The following is a 15,928-nucleotide window of genomic DNA, read 5'->3' as shown; positions in this document are numbered from 1 at the left end:
AAGCGGGTTAGTGTTAAAAAAAAAAAAATCAATGGGGAAGATGTACATGAGGTAAGCAGCTACATGAGCTTATCTGTTAAAAACCCTAGTAAGGCCTTATGCACACGACCGTTGTTTTGGTCCGCATCCGAGCCACAGTATTTGCTGCTCGGGTGCGGACCCATTCACTTCAATGGGGCTGCAAACGATGCTGACAGCACTCCATGTGCTTTCCGCATCAGTTGCTCCGTTCCGTGGTCCGCAAAAAAAATATAACCTGTACTATTGTCCGTTTTGCGGACAAGAATAGGCAGTTATATTAATGACTGTCCACGCCATTCCGCAAATTGCGGAACACACACAGACGCCACAACGGTCATGTGCATGAGGCCTTTGACCCTTGTCATAGCAGCTAGTATGATTTCTTCTCATTTGTCATTTATTTTGCAGGCAATCGTTCTTTGCTTCAGACTGCACTTTACTAAAGATAACATAACAAATAACACGGCCGCAGCGACTGTGCGTCAAGTGGTCACTGTGGTGTTTGAGAGAATCGTGGCTGAAGATGAAAGGCACAAAGGTAAACCTAAGCTGTGGACATTGAAGAAAGAAATTCTCCTAGTTTGGCCTGCCTTTTTAGTTAATGATTTATACAATGTTGGCCAGTATTTTTATCAGCTGGTTTGGTCCCATTGGTCTTGTTCTCCACATGTAGGGCTTAAAGGGGTTGTCTCTTCATGGACAATGGAGGCATATCGCTAGGATATGCCCCCATTGTCTTATAGGTCCCGCTGGGACCCTGCACCTTTATCGAGAACGGAGCCCCACAAGGTGGTGGCTGGAGGACTCTGGTCCGGCCACCACCAAACCGGCTCCCCATAGAAGTGAATGGGAGCGTACCGCTCATGCGTGGCCCCCACTCCCATTTATTTCTATGGGGCTGATGGAAATAGCCGAGCCAGCGCTCGGCTATTTTCGCTGGCACCATAGAAAATGAATGGAGGATGGCTGCGCATGCGCAGTGCGCCCTCCTTTACTTGCGGGGCTCCGTTCTCAATATAGGTGTGGGACCCGCACCTATAAGACAATCCTAGCGATATGCCCCCATTGTCCATGATGAGACAACCCTTTTAAGAAACAGAAGTCTACAAGTAAAACAATACAGTGGGTTTTCTGAACATTGAAAGTTTTTTTTTTTTTTAATGGACCTTTTTCAAACACTTTGTGAAAAACAGATAATCAAAAAGGATTCATAAGGGCAGATTTACTAATCCTGTTTGATGTTTAGACAGCAGTCTATAAATGTGGCGGCTTATCACAGTGGCTCAGGCTGGACAATCAGTTTGGTGTGTTGTTAGACACTTTTGTCTAACTTTACACCACGTATTGGATGGCTTGCTTTGCGACATTTTGACACAACTGAAGCCGTGTCCTTTCATGACTTTTCAAGTCACTCCCAAGTGTTGTGTTTGCACAAAAGTGTCTAAAACACAGTAAATGTGATACAAAGCATGTGCGCGGGTTTTTTTAGCCAGCATTCCTGCAGTCCGTGAGCCTACCCTAGATATCTATGACAGCTCTGAGCTGCCGTAGATTTTTGGCTTCATTTACGCCAGAAAAATGTCGTAAATAAAGATAAATTTGTTGAGGCAGATTGCTGTGCCCCCTTTCACAAAAAGTGGCAAGGACTGCGAAAAGTGGCAGTTGTGACAATTTTTTTAAAAGTTTCACCTATGGCACTTTTCAGGCTCAAAGGAGATAATAAATCTCCCCTATAGTACTGATGTCTACTGAATGAACTAAGCAATGACTGCATTATAAAATGTGCGGTATCCATATATTGTGGACTATTATATGCACCATAGTATTTAACATTTTCCCTTCACCCATGACAGTACCATAGAGAGATAGATCCGCCCCCACAACTGGACAGGAAGCACCAGAGCAATCAAAAAGGGAACACCCACTTCCTCCCTCAGTGTGGTTTCCTGTCCTCCGGACAGAGGAGACCGGAGCATGCAGTCTCCAGGGCTGTGAAACAAGGGACACCTCCTCTTGGCTTCAGGGCCTGGCGGACTGCCTCTTGGCTTCAGGGGGGAGGCCTGATAGCTTTGGTTGGTTGCCTATTGGCTTCAGGCTGAATGCCTTTGATCTTATGTTGGTTTCATTGAATTCCGATGCTCTGTGCATGCTTGCCTCTATGCGTGTGTGGCTATGCCTGTCTAGCTGAACATTTTTGCATCTATGCCGGCTTTGTTGAACGCCTGGTTGGCGGTACACCTGTGCATCTATGCTTGCTTAGCTGAATGTCTTGCATCTATACCTGTTTCGTTGAAAGCTTTGTCTGCTGAGCACCTGTGCATCTATGCCTGGTTGGTTGAACACTTGTGCGTCCATGCTGGGTCAGATGACTGCCTTTGGGTCTGCGCCTGGTCGGCTGGCTGCCTTTGAGCCTGCGCCTGGTCGGCTGGCTGCCTTTGAGCCTGCGCCTGGTCGGCTGGCTGCCTTTGAGCCTGCGCCTGGTCGGCTGGCTGCCTTTGAGCCTGCGCCTGGTCGGCTGGCTGCCTTTGAGCCTGCGCCTGGTCGGCTGGCTGCCTTTGAGCCTGCGCCTGGTCGGCTGGCTGCCTTTGAGCCTGCGCCTGGTCGGCTGGCTGCCTTTGAGCCTGCGCCTGGTCGGCTGGCTGCCTTTGAGCCTGCGCCTGGTCGGCTGGCTGCCTTTGAGCCTGCGCCTGGTCGGCTGGCTGCCTTTGAGCCTGCGCCTGGTCGGCTGGCTGGCTGGTTGCCTTTGAGTATATACCTGGCTGGCTGGTTACCCCTTTGGGTCCATGCCTAAAAAAGGATGGCTGCCTGTGAGCCTGGGCCTTTCTGGTTCACTGCCTTGAGCCTGTGGTAATAAAAAATAAATAAAAAAATAAAATTCTTTGTGGCAGGGTGACTATTTTCATGGCCTCATGTTCCTATGGAGCTGATTGCTTCTATGTTATGCTTGCCTGGGATGACTGCTCCTCCAGCTTTGCATTGTAGCAGGCTGCTATTGCTGCTGGGCTTATGTAGTGCAGCTGTGTTTGTTCAGCTGCTTACTTTGCATGGGCCGTGTCTGCATGGTTGGCGGCTTCTGCGGCTCTGTCTGCATGGTTGGTGGCTTTGGTCGCCATGTATGTGTGGCTGGTATGTGCCGCCGTTTCTTGAAAACTGACTGTTCTTGCCACAGTATCTGGATGACGGTACCTGGCTCTGAGCGGGTGTCTGTGACCAGCTGTGCCTGAGATGCAACCATGTCTTGGTGGCGGTCTACCTTGATGGCTATGCCTGCATGGCGAACTTGTTCTGTGGCTATGCCTGATTGACAGATTGTAGTTTAATGATCTACAATAAGCATAGTACACCAACAAAGCTCTATAATGTTCCTAGTGGGGAATGAGAAGATGAGCTGGACCAGATGGTTAAGAGCCCTATAAGTCTCCTAGTTGGGAGTGAAGATATGGGCTGGACCATGTTGTTTGGGCGGCCTACAGGACATATGGCGTACCAACAAAGCCCTATATGGTTCCTGGTTGGGAGTAAGAATATGGGCTGGTCTATTTAGTCTGGATGGCCTACAGGAGGTATGGCTCACCACCAGCAAAACCCTATAAATACTTGCCGCTGATCTCTAACTTCCCAGGTAGTCCCTGTAGGGTTGGCAGTTGTCTGCTGGGTTCCTTCGTGCGGTAGTTTACGGCGGTGGGGACCCTAGGACGACGGAAGGGTCCAGGGGGTTCTTTGGATCTCTTGCAGAAGATCCGTGAGCTAGTCCAGATAAGGGATTGATGCCAGATTGCGAGAAAATTTGTAGATTTTGGCATCTGAAGTTCTTCTGGTCCTCCGGTAGATCTTGGATCACTGGGTGGGGAGCGTGCCGGGTGAGTTCCCCGCTACGCGCTCCCTGAAGATTCAGCAGTGCAGGTGGCGTGCCTTGGAAGGGCCTCTCCTGGGGAACTTTTGGTGAGGCAGGAAGAAACATCTGTCTCGGAATATAATCTGCACCAAAGGAATCAGTGTTCAGCCATCATCTTCAGTTTGATCATTTTGCGTCATAATAAGTACTTCTCTAAGATGTTTTGTTAAATCTGTTATGATTTATGTTAACACTTGATGAGAAACCCATATAAGATTTCTTTTGTATGATTATCCTGGGTTTAAGGTATAATATTGAAATTCCTAGGTTAGGATGTTTGTTGTTCCCACTTTTTTAGTTTGGACCTCTTCTTAGCTTTTGGGGTCTTCATAGCTTAAGATTACTTTTTAAGCACGTCCCTCCCGAGGGGTGTTTATCGCTGGTATTCGATCTCTCTATGGTGCTGTCATGGGTGAAGGGAAAAATGATAATTACACTTACCGGTAATTGGATTTTCCAGAACCCATGACAGCACCCCTCTAATTCCCTCTCTGGTGCTTATGGTTGATGAGAATGGTTTCTGTCTTTCAAGTAAAAAGAAAAAGGAAGAATGAGGTTATAGGAATTCTATTTTGCATGGCTTCTACTGATCTACTCTGGAATCAACACTGAGGGAGGAAGTGGGTGTTCCATTTTTGATTGCTCTGGGCTTCCTGTCCAGTTGTGGGGTGGATCCATCTCTCTATGGTGCTGTCATGGGTTCTGGAAAATCCAATTACCGGTAAGTGTATTTATCATTTTCCCACCACCATAACAAATGAGGGTAGAACTTAGTGTAAGCCAAGAAAATGGCTTCAGAGGATGAGTTGCAATAAATCAGACATGACCCAGAGGCATTGCAGCAACAGTCTTTACTGAAGTATGGCAGTACAAGGGTACGGCCTCAATTATGTTTAGTCTTCTCACGTGAGAGGTATAGTCTTAGAATGTTAATTGCAGCAACTGGCAATGGTGGCTCTACTTCCAAGCATAAAGGGGTACTCCAACTTTTTGATATTGGCTCCTGCCAATCTGATATTGATAAGCTGCGCGCGGGATAGGTTATCATTATCGAAAAGCTGGAGTACCCCTTCTTTTTTTTACCAGTTTTATGCAGCCCTATCTGAGGGCAGCAGAAATTGGCGACTGATGCCCTTAGCAAAATGTTGGGTCGTTTTGAGAAAATCTGTATTGAACATCTTCAGTGGTAAAGCTGTTCAATCCACAGCTCATGTAGGTGACTCCTCATATTGATGAAGTTACGGATGTCACCTCCGCCCCAGGAGCAAAACACGCCAACACTTCATCTCAGTTGCAGGCAGAACCAGTCTCAGACATGTCCAAAAGGGGTCACTTCACCACCTTACAATAGTATCCATACAGGTAATATTAGGTCATACTGTAAAAAATATACTGACCTAATATCATTTTACTTCTTTACCCTTCCTACATATGTGAGCAAATACACGAATATATGTATCTGGACAGATGGACAAGTCCAGGTTATTGATCTAAAATCACCCATACCATGTAGATTGTAAGCCCTCACAGGCAGGGCCCTCTCTCCTTCTGTACCAGCCTGTAACTCGTCTTGTTCAAGCTTAGTGCAATTGTCTATATTATGTATGTATACCCCCTTTCATATGTACAGCGCTATGGAATGAATGGCGCTTTAATAATTAATTATTATTAATAATATATATGGCAGCTTTTTTGAGGATTCAAAGCCCATGCTGATCTGTGAAGTGATGTATTAGGTGGTTCTCCTTTAATGGTATCCAGATGTTACCTTGCCTGTTAATATTGTGAAAAAACATGGGGATGTTCCAGTAAAATGTCAATGTTTTCCAGATATCTTGAAAGATTAAAATCTATCCCTTTATGATATGCAGATGTTGTGGAGCAGCCTGTGCCTGGAAACAGTAATAGGAGATCTGTCAGCACTCTGAAGCCATGTGCTAAAGATGCGTATATGCTGTTTCAGGTAAGAGCTTATCAGTAGGAGTTGGTGATGTCCTCTAGGCCATGTCTCTTAGATGACTGAACCCACTGCCCATAATCTTGTTGACTTGGTATTTATTGGAATCCTGCCATTTATTAATGGGTTCCCCCTCTCCCTTAGGATTTGTGTCAGCTGGTTAATGCTGACGCCCCCTATTGGCTGGTAGGAATGACAGAAATGACAAGGACGTTTGGTTTGGAACTTCTGGAATCGGTCCTCAATGACTTTCCTCAAGTTTTTTTGCAGGTAGTGTAATCCTTACAGATACTGATGTATGTCTAAATGTATGATTTGAATGATCAAACATATATAGAGGCAAGTCCATTGTTATAATTTTATTATATTTTTTTCTACAGCACCAAGAATTTAGTTTTCTGTTGAAAGAACGGGTTTGTCCTCTTGTGATTAAGCTCTTCTCGCCAAATATAAAATTCCGTCAAGGCTCCAGTAGTAATTCTTCTCCTGCTCCTGTTGAGAAACCTTATTTCCCTATCTGTATGAGACTGCTTCGGGTTGTGTCTGTCCTGATTAAGCAGTTTTATGGACTTTTGGTAAGACAATAAATACATTTATATCACATGGTTGTATAGAATGGTCCTTTAAATTTTTTTGCATATCAAATTACTAAAAGGGGTTTTCAGAGATTTTGATATTGATGATCTATCGTCAAGATAAATCATCAATGTCAGATGGGGGGGTTCTGACTACCAGCACCCCGCCGATCAGCTGTTTGAAGAGGTAGTGATGCTCCGGTGAGTGCTGCAGCCTCTTTCTAGACCAATGCTGTCACGTAGGCTAGAGGCAGCTCCGAACCATTCAAGTGAATGGGGCTGAGCTGCAGTACCAAGCAGAGGCACTATATACAATGTGCTTGATAAGTGCAAGAAGGCCGCAGCGCTCACAGAGCACGGTGGCCTCCTCAAACAGCTGATCAGCGGGAGTGCCAGGAGTCGGACCCCCACACATCTGATATTGCTGACCTATACTGAGGATAGGTATTCAATATCAGAATCTCAGAAAAATCCTTTAATTACAGTACAACCTATGATAGAAGAGAACATTTTCTATTACGTGAAAGAAAACGTTTTTGAAGGGAATTGGTTCTCCAGTTCCTCTTTCAAAATGTATTTTTTATTATTATCTCAAGGTATGTAAAATGACCAATGAAACAACTTTACAATATGTCTTGTGTAAAATGTCTTTTTTGTTTCTGCAGCTCCCATGCAGACTGTCTCCCTAGTTACATACGGCAAACAATAGTAGTACCTACATATGCCCACATAAATCCAACAAAGACCCCTGCTTTGCAATTAATCATAAACCACCAAAAAAGAAAAGCAGAACGAGCCAAAATATAAAAATGTCACTTATTTTATTAGTCCAAAATAACCCCAATAATGCAGAGTGCACATAGCGGTAAGATCTCCACTCATGTCACAACGGGCACGTATATACAAAATAAATATAATAATCTGTCCAAAAATGTGCAAAAATATACCTAAAACCAATAATATATGGGAGATACCAATAATATATGGGAGAAAACCTAGCTGTAACCTGGTATGTGGTAATAGCGACTCAACAGTATAACACACCTCCCAATGTAAAGATGCACAAAGACAGAGTCCTATTGGGTATATGGAAAATAAACCATGTCCCCAAATTAATGAAAAAAATCTGAAACAAAAGAATCAGTACTAACAGTACATACCCTGCGACATGATAAAAGTGCAAGATTGCACCGCTAGACTGGAAAGTCCACCTCGACGCGCGTTTCACCTGCTGTCTTCGTCAGGAGATGTGTGTAACTTATAAAAGCCAGACATTTATAGGCCCCCAGACAGATGTAAAGAATCACACCGCATTATGCTTCACCTGTCCCATGTAAAGTGGCTCAACAGTGATTCGCTTCAGAGGTCCGCGCCACCACCTGTGCTTCCGGGTCATGTGACAATGCACGCCGACGCAGAGTGCCCCAGCCAATGGAGCGCAGTGCACCTATGATGTGCGTCTACGCACAAGTGAATTAATTATTAGCGTACCACATAAAAAAATAAAAATAAAGTGCTTATATGCATATGTGACCCCAAAATGTATAATATAGTTGAACATGATTAATGAAATATAAAGTGCAAAAAAAATCAGCAACACGATTATAATATGCAATAAATCTAAAACATGATTGTCACATAATTCCGTCATAATAATATAAGAAAGGATAGCAAATGATTATTAAAAGTGTGATCACAGTGCCGAATGGTTAATATTCAGACACTGAAATTCATCTAATTACATAAGCGACAAAGTGTTAAAGTGAAATAGTGACAAAAAATGCAAAGTGAAAAATAAATACAAAAAATAAATGAAGAACACATAAATTGCTTGATGGTCATATAAGTTGCATCTAAACTTCATGATAGTACTCGGGACGGTCAGAACATCCAAACATTCATGGAGACATCATAACACTATGGACAAAAACCATTAGAAAAAAATGGAAAGAAATTTAGAACAATGCCTGACAACAATAATAAAAATAAAAAACACCATTTATAAGAAGGATTTTAAGTTAACCGCTTCATTGAGCCCAAATGGGCTTACTGTGTTCAATGAAACAATCCATTTGGTCTCTTTTCTCAGTAAAGCCTTGTGAATATCTCCACCTCTAGAGCCCAGGTAAACTCTCTCTATCCCTTTCACTTTAAAGCCACTAGGGGAACGAAAGTGTCTAGGAATACTTTGTAGCTTGTCCACAGCATCACCCACCTCCTGCTGTAATCTTCTTGACCTGTTCCAAAATCCTGACCTTAAAAGGTCTGGACGTCATGCCCACATGGGCAAGTGGCATAGTAAATGAAGGCTTCAGTGCGGCAAACAAACCTGGTGTAGTCTGATTCTGCAGTCCTTATCCCCTGTATTCGTCCTCTACGTCTGACTAATCTACCAAAAGCCCCAAACACATGAAGACTGCAGAACACTACAAAAATGTGTTTGCGTCTGCCGACATGGAGAAAAAGTCTGCATAGGAGCTGTAGGAACAAAACGAGCTGTTTGCAGTTAAAATTTATTGGAACAATAAAAATCTTGGTGGTCAAGGGGGACATGGCTTTTAAGACCTCTTGCACACGACTGTATGTCTTTTTCAGTATTTTGCGGTCCGCAAAAAACGGATCCACAAAAAATACGGATGACATCCGTGTGCGTTCAGTATTTTGCGGTCCGCAAAAAACGGATCCACAAAAAATACGGATGACATCCGTGTGCGTTCAGTATTTTGCGGAACAGAACATCTGGCCCCTAATAGAACAGTACTATCCTTGTCCGTTATGCGGACAATAATAGGACATGTTCTATGTTTGAACGGAAATGGAAGGAATACGGAGTATCTTCTGTGTTTTTTTTTGTTTTTTTTGCGGATCCATTGAAATGAATGGTTCCATATACGGGACGCAAAAAACGGAACTTAAACGAAATGGAGCTGAAGTGCAATGTCAGACACAGCTTATGGGCATCTCTGAGAACCTTTCTAGGAAAACAAAAGCAGAATTCCTGCAGTTTTTAAAGGGGTTTTCTGGGTTATTTATACTGATGACCTTTTCTCAGGATAGGTCATCAATATCAGATTGACAGGGTCCAACTCCCAGCACCACCGCCAATCAGCTGTTTGTAAAGCCTCCTCACAGCGCCATTCATTGTATAGCCGCTGTGCTTGGTATTGCTGCTCAGCCCTTGTGATTGAGAAATGTAATGTCAATGGCTTCTGAAGAGGCGCCACTGTGTCTTCAAACATCTGATTGGTGGGCTGCCCGGAGTCAGACCTTCACTGATGAGATATTGATGACCTGTCCTTAGGTTAGAGTAGACTATCCAGATCAATAGATGGTGCCTGTGAAGCTCCATCTTCCACTCAAAGTACCTTTTTGGAAAGATCTAAGTGTTGTCCTATATTTAGAAGACTTCACGATTTATCCTCCATGTCCTGATCACCCAGCATGATGTCTACATTTCTAATGGTGTCGCTTCAAAACCTATTCATCTGCATTTCTGTGTATACTTCATATGAGTTTGGGGAAACTACGGTAGGCAAGAGTGATTGACTAAATGCGGTTTCTTTTGTAGGTGACAGAGTGTGAGATCTTTCTGTCGCTACTAGTGAAATTTCTGGATGCTGATAAACCACAGTGGCTACGAGCTGTGGCTGTGGAGTCTATACACAGACTCTGCGTGCAGCCCCAGCTGCTCAGGTACCTGTTTTCTGCTCTTTTCTTATATAGTTGCCATTGTTACTTATTAGATTTTTTCTTTTCACAGAAGTGAGAATTTGCATGATTGTATTTTAATCCCGCACGGGCGTATATTAATGTCCCTACACAGAGGTCGATGATCAATGAATTGAACATTTGTATAAAGTTTCCCGCTTACAAAGCGCTCATTTATTGGCTGGCCACATCTGTTATGCAGGCCTAAACAGTATTCGACATCAAAATCTGCAAAGAATTATTGACTTGCTGGATTTAAAATCCACATTGCAGATGAGTTTCTGCTGTCGATTGTTTGAGCAGTGTGTAGATGAGACTTTAATTTGCAGCGTGTCTGCCATATGTGTATATACCCCGCAGCATTCTCTCCTCCATGTCACCTTTGTACCCCTGAGCGTTAAGTGTACATCCGGGTGCCGATTCTCTTTAACTAACCAGAATGCGTTCTTTTATTCAGGTCTTTCTGCCAGTCTTATGACATGAAACAACACTCCACTAAAGTTTTCCGTGACATAGTCAATGCTTTGGGGTCCTTTATTCAGTCTCTCTTCCTTATACCAAGCGCTGGAAATCCCTCTGCTGCATCCATCCCCAATGGTATGTTTTACTTGTTAAACTTTTTCACTCTCTCACTGCCAGCAAAGTCTGCCATTTGTTTCTGTCTGCTCAGTTTCGAGTTGGAAATAAATGACAGATTATCAGACTTTCTGGATTAAAAAAATAAATCCCTAACATATATATGTATTATCTGTATATGTTAGCTAACAGGTTTTCCAGGATCAGCTTATTGATGGCTTTTCCTTAAGGGCCATTTACACGACGGATTTATTCCCCTCCCCTGTCGGAAATTTTGCAGCGAACACTGTGCCAAAATTCTGTCAGTGGCCGCGTGGTGTCTGCCTTCCATTGTTTTCAGTGGGAGGCAGTGTTGCAGTTCGCGGCCCGACAGTTATAAGCCGGGACTTTACCAAGAAGGGATTTGTCCATTTTTGGTGTGGTGTGCGGAGAGTCACCACTTGAAGCTGTGGCGGCTGCCCTCTCCGTGGGTCTACGGCATAGAAGTGAACAACCCCTGCAGAAATCACAGCAGTTTCTGCTGTGGTATACTCAGCGGATTTTGGCAGCATCAAAATCCACCGTGTGAACGGGTCCTTATGGTGGGCCATCAGTATCAAAATGGTGGTGTTCAACTCTTGGTACCCCCATGATCAAACTGTTTAAAGGGGCCGTGGTGTTATTGTGAGTGCTGCAGCCTCTTCATTGGTTACTTCGGTCCATCTACCTGCATGCTGCACTACCGGTGCTATGTTGATGGCATGCGGGTCAACAGATGAACATTGAAGAGGCTTAAAAGAGCTGACAGGCAGTGGTGTAGAGGGTTGACCACCCTCATTCTGATATAGATGGTCAATACTAAGGGCAGACCATCAGTATGCTTATCTCGGGAAAAACTGTTTAAAGCCATTTAATTGTAGCTGCAGTTATTTCTCGCCCTTATTCATTGGGGGACACAGGAACCGTGCTTATAGCTATGTCCTCTAGGAGGCGTTGACACTAGTAAAAGCTGTTAGCTCCTCCCCTGGCACTAGAGAGCTTCAGTTTTTTCTAGTGTCAATAGGAGACAAGACCTCCCTGCTCTGCAGGGATCTCCTGAAGATTATATTAGTTTATTTTTTTCCCTTCTTTTTCAGATGGGACAACAGTGGACGCCTCGCCTCCCTGTTCTCCCGGGGTCGAGTTGCGCCAGTGCTGGTCACCCGCACTGCTGCCTCCCCCACAGAAGACAAGGTGGACCAGGGCAGCCTCGCTCCCCTGCATCCCGCCAGCCAAAGGGTCACCCATCCAAGCCCCCCATTTTCCAGCGTCCTGCCACTACGGTGCCAGTAGCTGAAGAGGTGACCCTGCTGGACCAGAGGAGGGGTGAAGATGGCAGCAAGTCAGAAGATGAGGTGAGCACACAGGACTAGGTAAGTATGTCCATGCGCAATCCAGTGAAGGACCACTGCAGGATCCCAATTCGTCCTCCAGGGCTGTTTGGTTGATGATTCTCCACCTGAGCAATCCAGTGACGGACCACTGCAGGATCCCAATCCGTCCTCCGGGGCCGTTTGGTTGATGATTCTCCACCTGCGCAATCCAGTGACGGACCACTGCAGGATCCCAATCCGTCCTCCGGGGCCGTTTGGTTGATGATTCTCCACCTGCGCAATCCAGTGACTGACCACTGCAGGATCCCAATCCATCCTCCGGGGCCGTTTGGTTGATAATTCTCTGCAGGATCCCAATCCGTCCTCCGGGACGTTTGGGTTGATGATTCTCCACCTGCGCAATCCAGTGACTGACCACTGCAGGATCCCAATCCGCCCTCCGGGGCCGCTTGGTTGATGATTCTCCACCTGCACAATCCAGTGACGGACCGCTGCAGGACCCCAATCCGTCCTCCAGGGCCGTTTTGGTTGATAATTCTCCACCTGCTCAATATAGCGGAGAACCTCTGGAATTCCCGATCCACCCTCCGGGGTCGTTCGGTTGATAATTCTCCACATTCGTACATCACGTGGAGGACAGCTGAAGCATTCCAAACCCACCTTCCGGGTCGTTTGGTTGCTAATTCTCCACCTGCGAAATTCAGCGTAGGATCTCTGCAGGATTCCCAATCCGTCCTCCGGGGCCGTTTGGTTGATAATTCTCTACCTGCGCCATACAGTGGAGAACCTCTGGATTCCCAATCCACCCTCCTGGGTCGTTTGGTTGATGATTCCCCACCTGCGCAATTCCAGTGGGAGGCAACTGGAACTTCCCAATCCCCCCTCTGGGGTCGTTTGGTTCATCATTCTCTGTCGGCGCAATTTTATACAGGACCCCTGTTCCCAATCCACCCTCCCGGGTAGTTTGGTTGATGATTCTCAATCGGCGCAATTTTATACAGGACCTCTGTTCCCATGCCACCCCCTGGGTAGTTTGGTTGCTAAGCCCCCTCCTGCGCAGTCCGCATCTGCCAGGGGTGAGACTCTGAGGGGCAGACCTGCGCGCTAGCGGACCACAGCAGGTCATCTTCTCCTCGAACATCTCCGCACCCCCTCCCTTCCTCCCCGGGTCACGCTCGGGCGCACCCTCTCTCACAGGAGCGGGTCTGTCTGAGAAGGGGGGGGGGGGGGGGGGAAGAATCACTGATTCAGACCCTGACATGAATCTGAAGCAATCTCCTAAGATTGCGTCTACGGTGGCCAGCAGCACTTGTCGTAGGCATTACCCTCTTCCTTAGGCAGAGTAATTGCATTACTTTGGGATACAGTACTGACCTTATACATTGTCCCCTGTCATAGGTGGACTAAGTACAATAACACTTGTTTGGTGCTGGACGTATACATTCCCCCTTCTGTAGGTGGTGGAATTGCATCTCCACTGGGTTCAGTACCTGCCGTATTCAATAGCTCTTTCCACAGGTGGCAGGATGACATTATCACTGGTTACAAGGTGTGCATTAGGTTACAAGGTGTGGTAATTGCACTCTCACAGGGTACAGGACTCGCCATATGCACTAGTTCTCGCCGTGGGCATTAACCCTCCTTTATAGGTGGTATATGTTTCCCTACCACTGGCTTAAGTACTCTGTATGCATTCCACCTTCCATAGGTAGGGTAATTGCACCACCTTTGGATACGGTCCGACTGTCGCGCTATCGTCCCATAGCCGGAGTGTTACACATCACTGTTCTTCCTTCATAGACACCCCGCATGCCTTGGTAGTTCCTATGTTACTACCTTCCCTCATCTGCATCTGCACAGGGTATTCTTTTAGTGGCCTTCCATTCCAGGCACGCTTCGGTCCCAACTGGTGGGCTGTGGCGCCCTCCACCTCCCTCCTTCTATAGGGACTCCTTCCATTGGTCTGGGTGTGCTAACGGTATACTACACGAAAGCCTCCCACCTTCTCTCCCGAGCAGGAGTTCCGGAAACATACGACATGGATGCCCTGACATCTCCTTGGCGGGAGTTTCTCCCTCCTTACGTGTTTCTTCTCTCCTACCCAGGGTTCTACGTAGGATCAGATGGAGGGCATTCCGACAAATCCTAGTCGGTTTGGCCCCGTCGCGCGTGGTACGCCGATCTCGTTCTCCTTCTAGGAGATGTCTCTTGTCACTGCCACTCAGAGACGACCTTCCTTTAGGGTCCGGTCTTACATCAGCATTTAGGGTCTTGGTTGACGGCGTGGCCTCCCCTGGTGCCCATGGAAACCTTCTTTCAGGAAGTGGCACATACGGTTCCTCCGTACCGTCCTTTACCGCCTTGGGATCTGAATATAGTTCTCTCAGAGTTCCAGTCTTATCCCTTTGAGCCCTTGGGGAGACATCTCTCTCCGGCTCCTGTCCTAGAAGGTAGTTTTTTTTCTTGTGGCTCTCATCCATCAGACGGGTGTTTCGAGTTGGGGGTGCTCTCTTGCAGAGAACCCTTCCTGGGTCTTCAGAAGGTGGTCTCTGTCTTCCACTTCAATGTAGGAATTGTCCTTCCTTCACTGTCCCTCTCCTTCACGCCCTAAGGCAGGGAGCTACGTCATTATTGGCAGCCTCCAGTCCCTTCCGTGTACGGAACCCCCTTTTTTGTCATCCGGAGGTTCCACGGAAAGGATTGGCGGCCTCCGAGGGGCAGTTGCACGATGGATTTGGTCTGCAAATGCCTTACCGTTCCGCCTTTAAGTGTCACGGCTAGATCCCCTGAGCGGTGGACGCTTCTTGGGCTCTGAGGCATCGCGCCTCGGCTGCGCAGTTGTGTTACACGGCTTCCGGTCCTCCTTACGCACATTAAAAAAAAATTTCAGGTGCATTCTTATGCATCTGCGGCCGCTGCTTAGCCAGCAAGGTCTTGCAGGCGGCAGTTTCTTAGCTACCAGCAGGGACGCTTGCTTCCATGGGTCTGTGGTTTTTTCCTCCCCGTGGACTGCTCTTGAACGTCCCACGGTTCCTGTGTCCCCCAATGAATATGGGCGAGAAAAGGAGATTTTTGTATAACTTGCCAGTAAAATCTCTTTATAGCTCTTCATTGCGGGACACAGCACCCACCCAGTATTGTTGTTCGTCCACAGTTGTGGCTGTTGCTGGTTAGAACCTAGTTCGGTTCTTGGCATTGATGCTGTTCCACGTTTTTTCGTTGGTTTACTTGCTTCTCACAAACTGAAGCTCTCACTCCAGGCTGGAGGGGGTATAGCTGCCAGGGGAGGAGCTAACAGCTTTTACTAGTGTCAACGCCTCCTAGAGGACATAGCTATACCCACGGTTCCTGTGTCCCCCAATGAAGGGCGAGAAAGAGATTTTACTGGTAAGTTATACAAAAATCTCCTTATTGCAGGAGTGTGTGCAATCATCATCATCATCGTCATCTTTCTAAATAATTTGTATAGCAAACCTTGCTTGGCTGCGGTCTGCTCATGTGTGCACAGTGTCCTGCTGTGTCTCCTGGGCTGTCATATAAAGTACAGAAGCTACCGCTGTGCATTGTATTGTGATTCTACAGCACTGACTCTAATCCTGGATATAAGAGACTGTGAAACAGAGCAGGACACTCAGTCACCTAATGCAAAGATAGGAGCAGACCGCAAAGTCTGCTATGCAACTACTCTGCCCAACAAAGCTAGAAGCAGCCCTCTACCTCCCAAGGAACCAGAGCTCTCTCCAGTCCCTGCTCCGGTTGCTCTTATTTCAGGTTGGCACCTAAGGGTGTGTGTTCTTTCTGCTGCAGCTCTCTCCCCACCAGAGCTCAGGGGGCATGTGCTTTC

The 15,928-nt window shown here is 46.4% G+C and overlaps 1 protein-coding gene across 5 annotated transcripts in view; it reads left to right on the top strand.

Annotated features, from left to right (window-relative positions):
• MON2 (MON2 homolog, regulator of endosome-to-Golgi trafficking) overlaps positions 1-15,928 on the top strand; it is a 117,930-nt gene that overhangs the window by 26,306 nt on the left and 75,696 nt on the right. For all 5 annotated transcript variants that reach the window (XM_040408411.1, XM_040408393.1, XM_040408403.1 and 2 more), the window contains exons 5-10: positions 430-559; positions 5,788-5,879; positions 6,018-6,143; positions 6,254-6,448; positions 10,017-10,141; positions 10,614-10,753. In XM_040408411.1, coding sequence (XP_040264345.1) covers positions 430-559; positions 5,788-5,879; positions 6,018-6,143; positions 6,254-6,448; positions 10,017-10,141; positions 10,614-10,753 — 808 coding nt within the window. The remainder of the gene's footprint in view (positions 1-429; positions 560-5,787; positions 5,880-6,017; positions 6,144-6,253; positions 6,449-10,016; positions 10,142-10,613; positions 10,754-15,928) is intronic.

The sequence above is a fragment of the Bufo bufo genome, chromosome 1 (genome assembly GCF_905171765.1).
Source record: "Bufo bufo chromosome 1, aBufBuf1.1, whole genome shotgun sequence".
Taxonomy (NCBI): domain Eukaryota; kingdom Metazoa; phylum Chordata; class Amphibia; order Anura; family Bufonidae; genus Bufo; species Bufo bufo.
Note: the sequence above shows the minus strand (reverse complement) of the source record. Positions and strands in the feature narration are given on the sequence as shown.